The 18,040-nt window shown below is 36.7% G+C and overlaps 2 protein-coding genes across 4 annotated transcripts; both read right to left on the bottom strand.

The window, feature by feature from the left end:
* Positions 1-263: 263 nt before the first annotated feature.
* Positions 264-6,673, bottom strand: LOC103963033 (exocyst complex component EXO70A1-like). 3 transcript variants are annotated; one of them, XM_009375811.3, is made up of 11 exons: positions 6,319-6,673; positions 5,936-6,031; positions 5,622-5,827; positions 4,741-4,977; positions 3,828-3,966; positions 3,494-3,706; positions 2,519-2,724; positions 1,674-1,871; positions 1,486-1,585; positions 759-988; positions 264-667 (listed from the first exon to the last, which is right to left on the bottom strand). In XM_009375811.3, the coding sequence occupies exons 1-11, from the start codon at positions 6,475-6,477 to the stop codon at positions 550-552; spliced, it is 1,902 nt and encodes a 633-aa protein (XP_009374086.1). In that variant the 5' UTR covers positions 6,478-6,673; the 3' UTR covers positions 264-549. The 3 variants fall into 3 exon arrangements, with proteins under 3 accessions (XP_009374086.1, XP_048424003.1, XP_048424002.1); XM_048568046.1 differs by lacking the exon at positions 4,741-4,977; XM_048568045.1 differs by lacking the exon at positions 5,936-6,031.
* Positions 6,674-9,200: 2,527 nt separating this feature from the next.
* Positions 9,201-11,274, bottom strand: LOC125469866. Its single transcript, XM_048567903.1, has 4 exons — positions 10,930-11,274; positions 10,664-10,837; positions 10,255-10,462; positions 9,201-9,379 (listed from the first exon to the last, which is right to left on the bottom strand). Exons 2-4 carry the CDS (start codon positions 10,682-10,684, stop codon positions 9,300-9,302), a joined length of 309 nt encoding a protein of 102 aa, XP_048423860.1. The 5' UTR covers positions 10,685-10,837; positions 10,930-11,274; the 3' UTR covers positions 9,201-9,299.
* Between the last annotated feature and the right edge of the window lie 6,766 nt (positions 11,275-18,040).

Here is an 18,040-nt window from a genome sequence, read left to right as displayed (position 1 = left end):
GCCTAGAACGCCAACTTCGACTGAGTTCCAGCCGTTTTTAAATATTCATTTTAATATCTGTTTGTGTATTGAAAAAGGTATAATTGTAGTCGTTAATCATGTACATACTGACCATTCCATAAAACAAAGGTTTTTCTCTACAAACATTAATTGTACATATTGCGTATTTCCTCTTCATGCAACACATGTGGTGTACATGCATCATAAACACGTATGTACATACATTAATTAAAAAGAAATACTAGTAAAAATAAATTTGATACTGAAACAATAACCACACTATTCTCATTTTATTAAGTACGAGATAATTATTTAAAAATGCTAAGAGCAATTATCTCGTATTATATTTTCTTTTAACATTTTCACAGAAACGAATATTTCCTGCATATTTCTTATTTGGTAGCAGAAAATCAAAACGTAAAAGAACTTGAATTTGAAAGCTTTGCATGGGGCATATAACATCGCTTATTATTTAACCTCATCTTAAATTGTACAAAGACTACCGTTGGAAGCTAAGTGCCTGCTTCTCAAAACAGGCATGTCAACTACCTATCGCTTCTGTTCTCCCCACGACTTACTCTCGAAAAATTCATTCAGCATTGACTCAATATTCTCCGGACGTAGCTTTATATACTTCCCCGGGTTTTTTCCGTTCTCGACCATAGGCCTGCAACACGATGCGTGTCAACGTTGATGCCAGAAATGCAGAAATTATGGATTTTTTCAAAGGAAATGTTGGAAAATAGGAGAAAACGTACCCAAAACGTTTGATGAATGATCTGTAAGCAGGCAAGAGGATTTCAGCAACAGCTAGCCTTAAAGACTCTCGCAATTCACTGTCAGGAACTGTCCACTGAGATTGCCTTTGATGAAGCTCCTCAAACTGCATGTTGAAGGTCTTGAACCGATCTTTCACCATTGCTCTTGAAAGTGAACTGCTATCACCACCTGATGGATTTCCGCCCTGAACGGTAAGGCACTGCAGAATCTGCATCACAAAAATCAAATAAAGACACCAGAGCATATGAGAATGATTTTCAAATAACAGGAAGAATAATTCGGGCATTGTAACTTTAGATTGAAATTTTGACAATAGTTGAGCCCATTTACTGCTGTTATAGCGGATAAAGATGTTGCCATACTTCAACACCTTCTAATGGTTTATTCGAAACATATGAATACCATAATCATCTATAATGTATTAAGAATAGACAGATTAAAAAATAGTCGAGACCAGGAGGCCAGGGGAGTGGATCAAGGCCACATGATCAAGTGTCCCGAGGAAAATATGAAAATGAATGGATATACTGTGAAATTTTCGAATAAAGGGTAAATTTGGGCTATTGATAAAGGGAAAACATGACCAACACAAACAAATCCCGAATGCTCAATATCTAACAAGAATTCAAAACCAGGGAACAAGGCAGCATCAAAAGAAAACAGAAATAATATGGTGGAGGAATAGTACAAGCAAAGAATCAAAACCTTTGCCCAAGAAACCCTCTTATACTGATTTGCATGCTGCTGCACGATCCTTCGGTGTATCTGCACCCAGTCATCCCCCAACAAATCCTTTGCTTCTGACCTGTATATAATTACTTATCAGTTAATACAGTAGTAGCATGCAGATAGGATCAGTATCTTTCAATGAGCAGAATAACTATAGAACAAACCTCCGCACGGATCTCACTATATAGTGAATGTTGTTCATGAGAAATAACTGAGTGAGTGCAGGATCTTTATACTGCTTAGATTTTCCATCCAGGTTGTTCTGAAGAGCCTGCATAATCCTTGTAGTAACCTTTGATAACTGAGACTCTGGCTCACCTTCATCAAACTCTTGAAAAAGTTGCTTCAGTGTAGACTGATAACTGTGAACATTTTAAACAGTCATGCAGTGATGTTTGCACAGTTACTGTGAAAAAAGTACCAGAAAAATAGAAAGAGAACCGAACTTGGGATTGAGAGAAAAGGAAGATACAAAAAAAGGCAAATGGCTTAGCTGATAGATATTTTAATTGATATGGAAATTACTGCAATGATCTTGATACACATATAAGCCCTAGATAACATCACACTTTAGAGAGAGAAAAAACACTTCAAACTCAATATTTTAGAGAAACCCCAACTTAGTTTGTAATACCAAAATAACTTCACAACTAAGAATCAATTAGTGCATGACAAGTGGATGGATGAAGGGCTTTTTACTCCAATTGAGCTCTTAAAAGTGTTTTTCTATAAAACTTATAGTTGTAGGGGTGTTTTTTTCCAGTTTACTAATAAAGTAAACATCACCCTCATAACCTGCCAACGTGGAGATAAACAATCCAAGTAACTAACAATTCAACAAAGCAGAGAATTTACCATATGCAGTAGGGTCAAAAAAAAATTATACAGTATATCAGATCACCCTCAAAGACATCAGCAATCATGAATGCTTCAAAGTTATTATATTTGCAATCTCCTCAGAGAAAGAACAAAATAGCAAGAATCAGAAAGCAAAGGAATAACTACTTACTCGAAAAGAAACTTTACATAGTTTATCACATAGCTTGTCAAAGGATGGACGGTTCCATCAAGAACAGCAGTTTTTGTGGCATCCTTTTCAACAGCTTCTTCAAAATCACCAAAAGTTTCCTGGGCTGTTTGAGCTAGACGCTTTGTCAAACTTACTGCAGATTCCCGCATTTCCATGCAAGCTTTACTTCCAAAAAGTAACTCAATCTGAAAAGTAAAATATAAGAATTATATTTTACCATCGATCGTTTCATTGGAAGTATTAAACCAACATTTGCTGACCATATAAAGATAAGGACGAGAACTAAACTGATATTTTGACCTTCTACTTTCTTTAAGAGTTATAGTTTCCTTGCAATATAAATTTCTAGAAGAACTCAGCTTGACATTATTACACTTACCCCCATGTTAATACTTTTCAACCTTTTGGCCTTCAATTTACTCCAGTGATCATCTTATATAATTAAACCTATGAATTTGTGAATTTAAAGGCTATTTATTGTTGAGTTCTAAGGTGTTGTCAGGCCTCATTCAAACTTACACAAGCTCTGCCATGATTTAAGAAACCAATACTAAGGTCTTAACAAGGATTTATATCAGCAACATAGCATCCATTTCATCATTTTCACATTCACATCGAAGCCAGCACTACAGTGAAGAGTGAGAAACTGCATGTTTTGTCCCAAATTAGCAGAATGGATGGACTTCAGAAACATCTTATGCAAGTTGGTTAAGTGATTTAACCAAAACGATCTCGTACATAAACTAGTGACTGAGTATGTGAGTATGTGTTTGTTATCCATTCAAAAAATTAATTGCCATATGTCCATATCTAAAAGGATTTAAATTTCTGCCATGAATCCCTAAACATTATGTAGCAAGAAACTCTCAAAATGTTTAATCAAGCACACAACTAACAATTTCAGAAATTTATAATCATGGTCTAATTTTTATGCAATTACTAAAATTTCATTACCTCTGACTCAAGGTCTCTCATTATCTCATACATGTCTAAAAGAACAAATAACTTTTCAGGTGACCTCTTGCTTCTGGCAATAGCCTCCCCAAAACTGAGGAGCATAGCCACACTGTTTGCAGTAACTTCAGCAAAACATGGATCCTTAAGTGTCTCAGCACCTTCAAATATTTGATCACAGATTTTCTTTTCCCCAGAAAACAGCAGCTTCACCTGTTTTAAACAGTACAGAGGTAATGAAATAAATAAAGATAATAACTGTAGATAAGGAAGCAACAGGTACCAACAAACAAGCCATTTACAACTAATTGAGCTAAAACTCATGATTTCTTACAGCTATCCGCATGTAATGTATCCAATTCCCAATCTTAGCCTCTAAAACCTCCCACTGCATTTTCTGGACATCATCTTTAGTAAGTCTCTCCACTCCTAGTTTCCTCAAGCTATGCTCCAAAACAGAAGCACGAGTGTCCCTATAAGAACATCTTTGTCAGTCTAAGTCTATGAATAATATGTGAAACAAAGATCAGAAAGATTTGAATTGATGCACTTACTCAACCAAGCCTTAAGTTCAAACAAGTGGGGTTGGCTATTGGAACCCTTTCTTTCCAGTTTTCCCTATCTATAGTCATATCCTTCGTTCCCTCTTTGGTATCTTATGTAGAAAGGAAAAAGACCAAACAGAAATATTTCTCAAACCTATTTAGAGAATAAATGCAAACAAAAAAAAAAAATCTCCACCACCATTTTCTTCTTTTTCTAGTATTCTTTTCTTCTTAAAGAAAAATTATTGAAATCATAATATCTGAAAACCAATAATCTGTACATTGCTAAGAAATACATGGACTATGTCCATCTCATCAAGGTCAAAGCATGACCAGGCAAATGAATTCATGGCTTTATTGTAATTTAGGCTGCATTATTTGGAAATTATAAGTACATCATTTTGTTACCTGTTCATTTTAATTCATATAAATTAACTCAATCTCGGTCAGGAATTTGGTCAGCATCAAGCGGTCAGAAAACCAAGGCAACTATTTTGTAACTCTTCTAGATGAAAAGGGAGAAAAGGTGAGAGCAAGAGTAACTTTATGAAGAAAACTTTTGAGTATGTTCTTTGTCCTAATGAATACACCTATTATTTAAAGATCTACTTTAACTACGAACAGAAATGATCACATATGACTGACAATGTAAGCAACGGTGCAACATAACATTAAACCACACAAAAGAAATAAAGAATTCACCTGTAGGTCCTAAATAGCTGTTGTTGATGGCCAGCTAGAACCATTTGTTGGGCTAAATCATGCAGTAATGGCAGAACCCTTGGGGGAATAAGCGTTAGTGGTGTGTAAATGACAGGTTTTAAACCTTTGTTTGGGTGTTCAGAACCCTTTCCACCAGCATCATTTTTCTGTCCAGATGGATCTGGTCGTAGAGAGTCAGGGAGACAATCAAATAGACGATCAGGCTCCACAGGCTTGCTGAAATACGAAAGAAAAAAATCTTACTTGAGGGGATATAACGTCAGAGTTCATTGATTGTCAGTCCTGATATCGTATCATAGGATTGGCATGGTACAACAGGAAATATGGCAAACAAGAGAGACAGGAAACGACGAATAAGAAGAAACAGTAAGGTTTATTATGAGGTGAAAGGCCAGGACTAAAAGGTTGAATTTAACCAAAACAAATTTGTTACGCTTGAAATCTACAAGAAGTAAAACGTCAACATTTATCAACAAAAATAGGGCACCAAGAATCTTACATAATCTTAGATCGTATCACATCTGTTGGCTTGACAAAGCTGTGGTAAAGTCAAATTCTTTATAGTGAATTCAACTTCCTAACTACCATCTTCATTTTTTTAATTACTCTTTATTTTTTCATGTATTTGAGACAATGTTTCTGTACAAAATTCAAACTTCCAGATCAAAAATTACAGAGTGACTTCCTCAACCGAGACGGAAAAAGAATTACAAAAGAACAAAACTATAAAAGGCTTAACTAGATACAATGGAAAGAGTAAACAAAATTTCAATGCTTGCATGTCATGTTTAACAGTTGACTGATAGTAAGTTGAAAGCAGGAAATGGTAACAAAGATGTTTAGCCGTAATTAAAGTGAACCTGTAATTTGTGAGCAGCTGTCTAAACTCATCTTCGAGCTTCGAGATGGCTTTCGAAAGCAAGTTATTGGCATGATGAAGCACCCCATCACTACTCTTAACATTTTTGTGGCTACTAAAGAAATGAATGATGCTTCTCAGCTGATCAATTGCTTCCAAATAGCTTTCCAAATCCTCATGAGGCCCTTTCAGTATTTTAGCCTCTGCCTAAACCAACACCGCCACATTTTCCAATCAAATTCTTCATATACGTCAACAACCAAGAACAAATTACAAATTGCATTGCATCAACAAATCGAATAAGAGCTAATTAACCTTTCGTGTGAGGTCGAATTGCCCCAATATAACCTCTACAGCCTTCAATGTCTTATCAATGTTCTCATGCGCCTTCCGAATCGAATGAGTCCTAATCTACCATCCACAATTTTCACCAATTCACAAAGAAACCCAAATCAAAATCCTGAATTTATGTCAATTAAGTCTAAACATCTCATCAGCTCCATCTACGTATACTTACATTATATGAAGAAAAAAATATATATCAAACCAAAAGAGACATAAATTACACCAGACGAACAAACGCAGCGTTTATAAACAAGTACATTTCCGAACGACGATGAAGAAGGTGACATTTTCCTCAGGTTTCTCGGGAAACAAGCAGAGAAATAAACAGAGAGAGAGAAAGCGAGGTGACTGACCTGAGTGGGACGCATGGCGGTTTCGAGGGCGGAAAGGCGGTGGTCGAAGGAGCCGAGAATGGCGACCATGTTGTCGGTGATGGTCTGGCTCTTGTGCAGCGCGTCTCTCATAGACGAAGCTCTCGCTTCCAGGGCCTCCATTGCCTGCGGAACCCCCATCTTTCAAAATTTTCTCGCCGGATTTTCCCTCACTTTCTCAGTGACTGTTTGGCAAGAGAGAAAATGCGAAACGTGCGATTAAATTTCAGAGCACGGGTTTGTTGTGACGGAGACATCGGATGAGAGAGACGTTGCGTAATAAGTTGTTCATTTTCTTTTCGTCCGTCGTCGAAATGCGGAGGGAAACGAACGAACGTGGTTATATGGGAACGAAACAGGAAACAGGATCGTCGTGTCAGTGGAGGGCTCTATATATGTGGGACCCAATCTCGTTCGGCCGTGGTTTTCTAATAGGAAAGGATCCCTTCCGTCAAATTCATTAATTCGAATCCTTAAAATTTAATCCAACGATTAAAATTATTATAATTTTAAAGGAGCTCCTGTTTTTAGCCATTAGATCAAATTTCAAGGACTTAGATTAATGGATTTGGTAAATTTAGTATAAGGGATCCTCCGAATCCCTTTCCTTTCTAATAAATTGTGCGTACTTTAGCTGCTAGTTTAGTAGTATACATCTTTATTTGTAGGTGTGAGAAGATAGGTTTGAATCTCATTGGTACCAAATTAATATGATAAAATCTTTGTATGGCTTATCCTAATTTCTTCACGACTTGGTGTAAATATTTGTTGTATTAAAATAAATAGTGTGACTTTTTTTTCTTTAAATAAATATATTTGTGTACCAACCAGCTATTAGTTGAGTTGTATTTCTCTTTCCAATGGAGAAATGATTTGAATTCTCACAACTTAGATGCACATGTTGATGTTGGATGGTGCTGAAGAGGTGACTGACATAAATTTGACATTTTTGTTGAAGAACGTAAAGTCCAACAACGAAAACTTAATACAGTTTATTTTGAATAATTTCAACACTAATTGTATAGAGACATTTTTGTATAAAACTCCCATACTTTGAGCATCTTCAGCCGACTCGTAGCTGAAATTTTAAGAAGATTTTAAAAAATTGAACTTTAACGAAAAGTTTTCGGTACTGTTCATTTTAACGAAAACTTATATTTTTACACTAAAAAGTCAATCATAATATTAGACCTAGCATTTTGGACCTGACCCATTAACACGACCCGACCCATTAATATTAGTATTTGGATGGATGCTTAACGGGTCGGGTCGTTAACGGATGAACCCGTTAACAACCCATTAAATAACGGGTCACTTTGGGTCAACCTATTAGACCTGTTAGTTGAGGATATTTTAGTAATTTCAGTCAAGTCTTAACAACAAAAAATAAAAGGAAAACTAATGAAAAAGGCTTGAAAACTTTGAGTTTTAATAATAAGGACAAAATAAAGGGTAAAGTGAATAGTACCAGATTGACGTTTTAGTGTAAAAATATGGTTTTTCGTTAAAGTGAACAGTACCGTGGGCTTTTCGTTAAAACTCCCAAAAATAAACTCTATGCAAAAAAATAATAATAATTGTTAACAGATGTTAACGGGTGAAACGAGTAATCCGTTAGCTTAACGGGTCGGGTTCGGATGACTCGTTAGCTTAACGGGTTGGGTTTAGATGACCCGTTAACTTAACGGGTCGGGTCCCGACCCGTTTACAAGTCTACTTTCACCGAGGCTACGTTTCTGAGCAGAAAAATGAATACAGATCAAAGCTTAAGTAGCATTAATTCGACCGAAACACACCTAAAATATAACTGTATCAATTTGTATAGAGGGTGCTTGCATGCGAGTAGACCAGGCATTTTGAACCCAACCCGTTAATATTAGTATTTGGGTGGATGCTTAACGGGTCGGATTGCTAACGGATGAACCCGTTAATGACCCATTAAATAATGGGTCACTTTGGATCAACTCGTTAGCACCCGTTAGTTGAGGATATTTTAGTAATTTCAGTCAAATCTTAACAACAAAAAATAAACTTTATGCAAAAAAAAAAAAAAAAAAAAATAATAATAATAATAATAATAATAATAATTGTTAACGGATGTTAACGGGTGAAACAGGTGACCCGTTAGCTTAACGGGTTGGGTTCGGATGACCCGTTAACTTAACGGGTCGGGTAGAACCCAACCCAAACCCAATAAACCCGACCCGTTTACAGGTCTACCTGATACTATTCACTTTATCATTTATTTTGTCCTTATCGTTAAAACTCAAAATTTTCAAATACTTTTCATTAGTTTTTCTTTTTAAAAAATTCATCTTCTATCGCTCTTCCTGTTTCACGCCTAGGATAACAAATCCTCTAGGAACGGATAACATTGATGATATGATTTAGCAACTTTCAACACCGCGCGAATAGAGTCAATAGACTAACAAAGCCTTGGCATCGAGCTTTCGAAAGTTACTTTTTCTAGCCTCTCACATGGATTGGGTTTATTGATGCCACTTATCAATTTTAAGAATAAAAGGGTTGTATAGGGAAAATCGAACTCTTAACCTTTCTTATTGAGTTACTCTTAACCCATTACGCAATACACATTCACAATTAGAAGAATTTTTGCGCACAATCTTATGTGCGCTCCTCCCTATGCATGTGCTTGGGTGTTGAGCGATTGAATCTTCTAAACTCATTTTATACATTTTTGTGAGCTTTATCATTGATTAGTATTCTATGAGGTTTATTATTAATTAATACGTGTTAAGTTTATGACGCAAAATCAAAGAAAAGTAACTAAGTTTTTATTTATTCAGCAAAATCTACCCTTACAAAGTGAAGGGAAAAATAAACACACACAAGTTACTGGTCTTTTCTTACATTTCTTCTGCACAAAACTCAAGATAATTAAACTTCTATTCTTCTTCGATGAACAAGACAGAATACCACAGTTAGAGAAAGGTCACAAAGGCTCAATAAGTCCAGTCTCGAGGCAAACCAGCATTGGAACAAACGCTTTTGATGGCTTTAATCTCCTCCCTATTTCTTAAACCTACAACATAACATATAATCAATAACTCAATCATGATATTTGGATGAAGAGAAATTCCAAGGGAGCCTCTCAAAAGTAGAACACTTTATGAACTTTCTTTAACATCAATTTTTGCGTCAACAATATAAAACATTAAGTTAAAAACATGAGATGACAGAGAATTCATAAAGACTCCGACTTCTGAGAGAATCCCCTTAGCATTTCTCTTGGAAGGATAAAATTCTCGTTTGCAAACATGACAACGTGCATGCTACCATTAACTGCCATGAATGCATGGACGATTGATAGTCGTTATTCTATGATAAGTGATTTTCACACCGTCTCTTTTTAAACATGTTTCTCCTTCCTTCATATTATTTTAATTTTCTTTGAATTATTCAATATATTTAGCGTCAATCTTTCTGAACTTAAAACAAATTGCTAAAAAACTTAATTGAAAACACGTAGCATCAAAGAAGGCATACGTCTTCTTCTTACAATTTGTGTAAAATGCACGCACTGTTTCATATATCGACACAAAACATTTTGCAGACAGCAATGATGTAACATATTTAGACATGATACGAGAAGTTAAACAAAAGTTAAACGAAACAGAAAATAAACAAATGGATCAACACACAAACAAATATCATGTCTTCAAACACAGAAAAGAAGCAAGAAACAAATGGAGGTCAGAACATGAAACGGGAACGCTAAGACGGTTGTGCACAAACCTATTAGACATTGTAAAGTGTTTTAATTTTTTTAAGATAACATTGCGTACTTGGTTTAATACCACTAATCACTAGACGCCCTGTTTCATCTAACATATAAAACAATACAAAACCATACTTTGCCTGGGACAAAAAAAGACTCAGAAGGAATTAATAACTGACCCTGCTTCCTTACGACCTCCGGATTACTGGTTATGGCGGTGGTGGTGGTTATGGTTGTGGAATGCAAAACCCTGGGATGAAACACGCATGTGCCTCCACAAACCCTCCCAAAACCACCCATTGATCCATTCCATCTACCTTGGAATGGCAAAACACGGTTTTGCTGTCTCCTCGGAATCCCATTTCTGGTTTCCAAAAAGCTACCAACCTGCCCAAATATTACAAGTATATGTACATTAATGTGGAAATAAATTTAGTTGCAAACTCACCATTTTCGATGTTCAAACTTATAGATCACTTTAAATTGTAGTACTAAATGACAATACTTTCATTTATTAAAGTAAGCAAAACATTTGAATATAGACTAAGGGCAAAAAAATTCGGTTCAGTTTTCTGGTCCTGTATTTACCAGAAGTTGAGCTGGGTTCATGAACTGAGAGTGGTAATTGAGGTGTTGAGTCCCGTACCCATGAAAAATAGGACCTTTTTGTACAAAACCATGGCTGTCGCCGAGATTAAAGTACCTCTGGGCCAATTAATCAAGCCGGGTGGACCGCACCGCCAATCTGACCCGGTGCAAACTCTGTTAAAATTCAAAACACCCCATGTTAGACATTCATGCAAAGCAAAGGGTGCAATGGAAATCAAGCTGTGTGTGAGTCAGGAGAGAGAGACCTAAAGATTTGAAAGGCTTGGACTTTGGTATTGTTTGAGGAGAGAGAGAGAGAAGCCAACTGCCGAGCGAGGTCGTCCGTGGTATTAGAGAAATGGTGACGGCTAAGTATGGAGGTTGAAGAAGCTGCTTCGTTGAAAAAAAAAAATCAGATGGAAGCCATAGTTCACCGTCGTCGGGATTTGGTGGAAATCCAGCCATTTTTAGCATAAACCCAGCAAATTTCACACAACCAACAAACAAAAAATGAAAATTTCTCCTTGCAAATATGCAAGCACTGAAGAAAAAACCCAACAAAGGCAGAGAGAAAAAAACATAGAAAAATAAAGAGGGGGATTTTAAAGGTCTAAAAGCGGCACTGCAATATGGACAAAAGTTAATTTTAAAACGACGTTACAACTCTCTCTCTCTCTCTCTCTAAAGAAGAAAGAAAATGGGTCTGTGTGTTACGGCCTGTTTGGTTCCCAAGAAAAACGAGTTTTTGGAAACTAATTGATGAGGCACCGAGCAATTTTCAATTCCAACTAGCAAGGCTTCAATGGAACTAATAAAATTTTGAAAACAACCCAGCCCATAATTTATTTACAATATCATGAAAACACGCGAGTTTCCAAAATTTCCTTACAAAATTAATTTAAAACCTTATATAGGAAATTAAAGTGGTACCAAACAAGTCCTAGTTCTATCACTTTGAGAATCAATGGCATGGGACGGATTTACCATCACTATTCATCACTACCATCACATCCCAATCAGTCATATTCTGTAGTATTTTTTTACGTGTTAATACATTATTAGACCTAAATGCTACGGTTGCAATAACTTGTTGTATTTAAGTTATTCTCCTCTATTTTAGGTTTTAGGCCCCTGTGACCACTCTCTGAACATCAGCATCACATTTTGAGGATTCGGGCCATATCAGGTCGGCTCGTTCGCGCTTCCACTACTCCTTAACTCAAAACCTCCTTCTATTCTATATAACACTACTTGGCTACCGCAACTCCTGCTTCTACTCAAATACAAATGGACAGTTGTCCAAATAGGTAAAACTGTATACACAGATTGGACACTTGTCCATTTATGATTAGGTAAAAGTAGAAGCTGCTGATGGATTTGCAATTGCAGAAATCCAACATCTGTCTTATGGACACTTGGCGATTAAATGAGGATCAGGGTGATGAAAGATGTATGTGGGTGATGTGGGAGAGGTAACGCGAGAAAGTCTGATACGTTTTGCAGGCACCAAATCAACGAAATTTTTACCTTGTGACTGGAACACGGATGATACACGTGTTTTTATACAAGTGGTGGGAAATTGTATTTTTTTAAGTTATTAACGTTTTAACACACATATCCCACCATTTGTATAATGACACGTGATGTACCGTCTCGGGTTCCCGTCACACTAAAAAATCTCTCTAAATCAACATAACGGATTTAATCGGCCACCACTTTGATGAGACTCGTCCTTTTTGCACACAAATGATGGGCTACAGAGTGGGTGTATACAAATAAGTAAACATGCATCTCTTTTGGGTTAATTGGTCGGGCTCATAACTCACTCGTTTGGGCCATTGTTAAGGAGCGGGTACTCCCTCGTCAGAAGGCTAGGTTCGAGGGATAACAAGCTGGATGGGTCCGTGGTCCATGGCCGCACGCCAAGGTGCACCTATGCAGGTCTTGGCTTTAAGAACTTGTTTGGCAGCTCATATAAAAGATTGCGTATGATTAATTATGCGAACTTGGTTGTTTGGTGCAGTTATGTATTAATCATGCCGAATTTTTTGTGTGCGATTCACATCCGCTTGGTTATACTTCTCAAATTAAATGTATAATTCAGTACAGTTTGATGTACCAAATTCTTATCCGTTATTTTGATGGTTCCTTTGCTCAAGGTGACCAATTCTATATCAGTTTCAAGTTTGACATCATTCGATTATAATGAAGTTTTGAAGTAACACGTCTTTGTTTGAAAGCTGAGAATGAATTTTTACTTTTCTCATGTTAATTGAGAATTCGAGGTTATGCGATGGAAGTGCATGTTGCGAAGAATTTGCAACGAGTTTTGGTGAACTTTTGGGTATTAAGATGAATTTTGGGCATCAAAGTCCTCACAATCACCTTAGTGTCTCAGGACCTGTACTGCGTTCGTTGTCAAATGCAAGAGTCGAGCGTTCAATTCAATTATGAATGTCCAAAATGTTGAATTTTAAGACTAGAATGTTTATGTATATTTGTCGAGGTAAATTTAATGAATGAGAAAGAATAAAATAAATAAATTGAGATTTGATAATAACACTCTGTTGATGACACACATATTTGGAGCATAACTCTCCCTGCAACTGCTGATAATTATTTTTAACTGCGTTAATTGATAGTTTTTTTAGTTCAAATTACGATATTCAATTATAAAAGAATTTGAAATTCGTACAATACATAAACAATATTCATTAATTGTGTTGATGGATGGTTTTAGCTTCTAAAAGAAAAAACCAACTTACCAAAGTGGAAAATTTACCACTCACACTTTACATCATAATTTTCAAAAACTCATAACAAGCTCCAAATAACAATCTTTTAACTCGAAGATCCAAAATTTTCTTCTATTTATTTTTGGGACAATTTATTTAATTAGACTTTTGAATTTATTTTATTTTTATATTAAAATTTATTGAATGCTTTTTTTTTTTTTTTTAACTAAACACTTTTAGAGTATTTTTCATACTCATAACGCTTTTAAAATACAGTTAATCAATGCGTTTTATTTTATAATCAATTATTCTCGAATCACAGAATCCGTTTTTTAATAAAGCACATCTAAAACAACGAAGCAAATGATAAAAACCAATAATTATACAAGCCCTGGAAACTGAGGAGCCCCTCCTTTACTACTAATAACTTAATCCTAATTGGGATGGGAAACTAATCCAATCCATGGAATTATAAAAAAAACCCAAAAACCCAATTCCTCTTCCCAAACACCAAATAGGAAATATCTTTCCCATCCAGGCAGCTACATATCAGTTTCAACTACACCTTTCAAAACCCTAAATTGCACATTCACCCCCAAAATATCACCTCCAATTTCCTAAAACGACATCGTTCTCAAACACTTTCGTAACCCATACGACCATATCCACAAAATATTCACACCTTAAATTATGTCATAGTCAGGTATACCTTCCTTATCGTATACCAAACCGCATACTATCAATCTCGCTATCACCAACCAATAAAAAAACCCAGAATGAAGTGACCTTTCTAGTCGGACCCTTTAACGGGTCGGGAAATCGGACCGGCCGGCGACCTGAACCCGAAAGTCACAGGGTCGTAAGCGCACCAGTGGAACCCGACTTCTCTCCCCATCTCGTTCGCCCTCGAACACTCCTCGCATACTGTCGCTCCACTCCGGCTGCCCAGCCCGAGTCCGGGCCCATCGGCCCTTCCCAGGCCCATGTTCATCAAGTACCTCTCTTTCTCAATCTGCAGCTCTCTGACCCGATTCTCGTACTCGACCTGACCCGCAAAAGGCATGGCCAATCCGGCGACGTTTTCGATCTCCATGCCGCGCTTTAATAGCATAACATTCTCGAGATGGAGATTCTTGTTGATCGGATTTTGAGCTCCAAGCGACGCCGTGTTGCGGTACTCATCTTCTCGGAAGTCCTGGTGGTGGCGGGGGACCTGGTAGTTGTGATTCTTCCGCCGCCGCTCGCGCCTCGACCGCTTGAGCTCCACGAGGAAGAAGCAATTCTTCTCGCGAGAAATCGCGCTGAAGTTGACCTTGCCGGTGATGGGGATTCGCTGGCGGGTCTCCGGCGAGGAGAGGAAGACGGTGAACTGCCCCGGCAGGATTCCGATCTTTTGACTCAGAACCGACAGGAACCGCGAGAAATCAAGCTCCGGGTAGACGACGAGGTCGCCGATATCGGTCTCGGTCTCACCGTCGGAGAAGACGACCGGGAACGAGACGCCTCTTTCGGCCTCCATCATCTTTACTATATCCCGTCTCCGATGAGGTGACGTCAGATTTCCGGTGATAAATTCGTCGGAGTTTTGAAATCCGATCGTAAATAAGGGGATTTTTGGGGGAGGGGGAGAAATGAACAGAGGAAAGGGGGTTTATATAGAGAGGTGTGGGGGTTTAGGACTGACGTTGTAAATATGGCAAGGCGGTAGGGGTATTTCGGGAATTATGTTTTTGATGTTTTCGTGAGGAGCCAGGTTACGGGTAGCTCGATCGTATCTTCCAGATCACACATTCCTTTTATGTGATATTTGGATGCTTGGGGCCCAAGCAACCGAAAACGGCGGCGTTCCGGTTTGTTTGGCCAGTCTCGGAAATTCATTGTTTTTTTACGTTGTATTTATTATTTTTTGTTGAGACAATATATTTGTTTTGTTCTGGTTATTAGGAAAAATGGGGATTTTTTTTTTCTTAATAAAAACATTACTGTTCTAAATTAGAATCGAAAACAGAAATATAAAAATAAAAAGAGTCTAAATTCTGAATGAAGTAGGTCAAAAACTTGATTTTTTAGTTTTATTAAATAAAATCGTTTGTTTTTAAAGTAGGAAATAAATTAAACGCAAAAGTCCCTTGGGCAACTAATACAACAATTATCAAAGTGTAAGGAAAGCCTTACACTATCAGGGGTAAAATCAAGCCAGTACAATTTGACGAAATAAAGTGTCATAAAGCGGTTAATTTATCATTCACGAAGTTGGCCTCCCAACAAACATGAACAAAAGTAATACCCTCAAAATCATGGAAAAGTTTATGGATGTACCCAAGCAGCAAACAAAATTTCCAAGGAATTGAGCAAGAACCATTCACATAACCAATCAAAACCTTCGAGTCCCCTTCTTACAATTTTCTTGTGACCAACCCTAATTGCTTGAGAAAATCCTAGACAGAGTGCTGAAGCTTCGATTAAAAACACGTTTGTAGAACCAAGGGGTTTAGCTCCAACAATTAAAGGAGAACTTACTTGAGAATGAATAATGAAACTTTCATTTAAAACAGATCTATCAAAGTTTAATTTAACAAACTCCTGGAGGAGGAGGAAACCAACTAATAATCTCTAGAAAGGTATGAGAGGTTTGACAAATGTCTGGCGGAGAAATGAGCTTGAAATCATTCCAAAACTTCGTATCTACTATGATTACTTTAGGATAGTGCTATTCACATATCTATTTTTACCTCTTACACACCTTTATTAATTTTTTTACGTTAATCTTCAATTTATTCGATCTGACAATCAAAAATTGAAAAAGGTGGGTGATAAATTTTTGAAAAATAAGATGATTTCTTTTCTTGATTCTCAAATTTGCCAACAGACAATAAGCAAATAAAAATAGATTAAAGAGAAGAAAGTAAAGAAAATAAAATAAAATGTTTTGCGTTCTTCTATCAGTTCAACACGTCACGTCAACCTCTGTCTTCTTGGCTGCCAACCATGATACACGTCATCATCCTACTGGGCATTGGTCAGTCTGATCGGAGTAGCTTTCTTCTCTCGACCAAATAGCCAAACATGTTTTCTCAGTTTTAAAAAATTACAACAATTATAAATGTATTGGAAATAAAATCGCCACAAATTCCGTTGCATCCTTGGGAGTGTGTTTGACGGTAAACACATTTGGGTGCCGCTGCGGTTAGGACTACGATTTAGAAGTATTTTTATTTATTTATAAGTTATTTGCTTTTAGTCCCGTTCTTGTAGGCCTCATGGTCTTAAAAAAATTAAGGTTATCCTATTGTCTGATCTTAATTTAACCATGTAGAAGATAGTAAAACAACAAAAGTTAAAGATGACCATAACTTTCTTGATTCATAGACTAGAGTTTGAGAGAAGGGTACTCTTATTTGAGAGAGGATCCTCACCGAATTCTCTTTGTGAGATTCTCGAGATCCTCCAATCACATTAGTTCATAGTACATCGTGCAATCAATTTTTGTCAGGTACTGTTTTTATTCAATTTTAAATTAAAAAATTTACGATGGTTAATGACCGCACAATATACAATGAACGGATATGATTGGAGATTATCCAGAATCCAGACAAAGAGAATCCGGTAAGGATCCTCTTGGCTCTTATTTGCCCTCCTAGTGCAAAAAAGTCATTGAGGTACTTCTTTTCTAGATAATATTTTATTTTAAATTATTGTAATATACATAAAGGTTTAGGAGGGCATTGTAGTTATGGGAAAGAGATCATCTCCGGATCCCTTCCACCTGAGCCAACTGAGCAAAAAATCAGGATCCTTGAAATTTGATCAAACGGCTAAAAACAAGGAGGGGTCACATTAAAGTTATAATAACTTTAGCTGTTGGATCAAATTTCAAGGCCCGAATTTTGTGCTTAGTTGGCTCAGGTGGAAGGGATCCGAAGAGGTTCCCCTTCCGTAGTTATGAAGGTTTAAAGCGTTCAACCTATACCTATAATCTACCTTCCTATCCATAACATTGTATCAATGAAAATATACAATAAAGAGTTTTAAACTTAAGTGCAGAGAAACAAACACGCACATTTTGGCAACGAAGTTGTTTGAAGTTTTAACATCTCTTTCTGTAGACGTCATCCATGGAGGCTGCTCCCCCTAATAGATAATTGAAAAGGTCCAATTAGTTGATTTTTGGGTTTCTATATATTTCTGGCTGTATTTGATAATATAAAAGGCTGAAGGTTTGAGGCCTCCAGGCATGGGGTCTCTAAAACATACATTATTAAACAAATTCCTCAAATATAATTAATTACTCTGCAGGGTTTTATTTAATTACTAAAACATGTTATTTAACATTATTAAACATCTATTCTTTGTGTTTTGAACTGTTCAATAAGGAAGAATAAGATCTCATATACTACACCAAATTTCAAATATATATATATATATATATTTTACTGAATTACTGATATACATGTTTTTTATAATTAAGACACAAGCTCACTTTGCACCGGAGTTTGAATCCCTTCCTCGTAAACAAGAGTACGTGATTTACAATATCGTCTAGTAAATAGACGATAGTGTAAACTACATACATGGAGACGAGACGGAGATCAAAAGGAGAGCCTAACTGGAGACAAGTGCATGAGAATCACTTCAAAAAATC

This window comes from the organism of the source record quoted next, unplaced genomic scaffold (genome assembly GCF_019419815.1).
Source record: "Pyrus x bretschneideri cultivar Hongxiangsu unplaced genomic scaffold, Pyrus_bretschneideri_v1 Contig47, whole genome shotgun sequence".
NCBI classification, from domain to species: domain Eukaryota; kingdom Viridiplantae; phylum Streptophyta; class Magnoliopsida; order Rosales; family Rosaceae; genus Pyrus; species Pyrus x bretschneideri.
This window is presented reverse-complemented; position numbering and strand designations above follow the sequence as displayed.

Coding starts and splice junctions, on each gene's coding strand:
- LOC103963033 (XM_009375811.3), bottom strand. CDS start 6,477: ATGGGGGTTCCGCAGGCAATGGAGGCCCTGGAAGCGAGAGCTTCGTCT. Junction 3,967..4,740: donor CAGCTATTTAGGACCTACAG/GTGAATTCTTTA, acceptor ATGTTCTTATAG/GGACACTCGTGCTTCTGTTT. Junction 3,707..3,827: donor TACATTACATGCGGATAGCT/GTAAGAAATCAT, acceptor TGTTTAAAACAG/GTGAAGCTGCTGTTTTCTGG.
- LOC125469866 (XM_048567903.1), bottom strand. CDS start 10,684: ATGAACCCAGCTCAACTTCTG. Junction 10,463..10,663: donor TGAACCCAGCTCAACTTCTG/GTAAATACAGGA, acceptor ATATTTGGGCAG/GTTGGTAGCTTTTTGGAAAC. Junction 9,380..10,254: donor GGAGGTCGTAAGGAAGCAGG/GTCAGTTATTAA, acceptor GTTATGTTGTAG/GTTTAAGAAATAGGGAGGAG.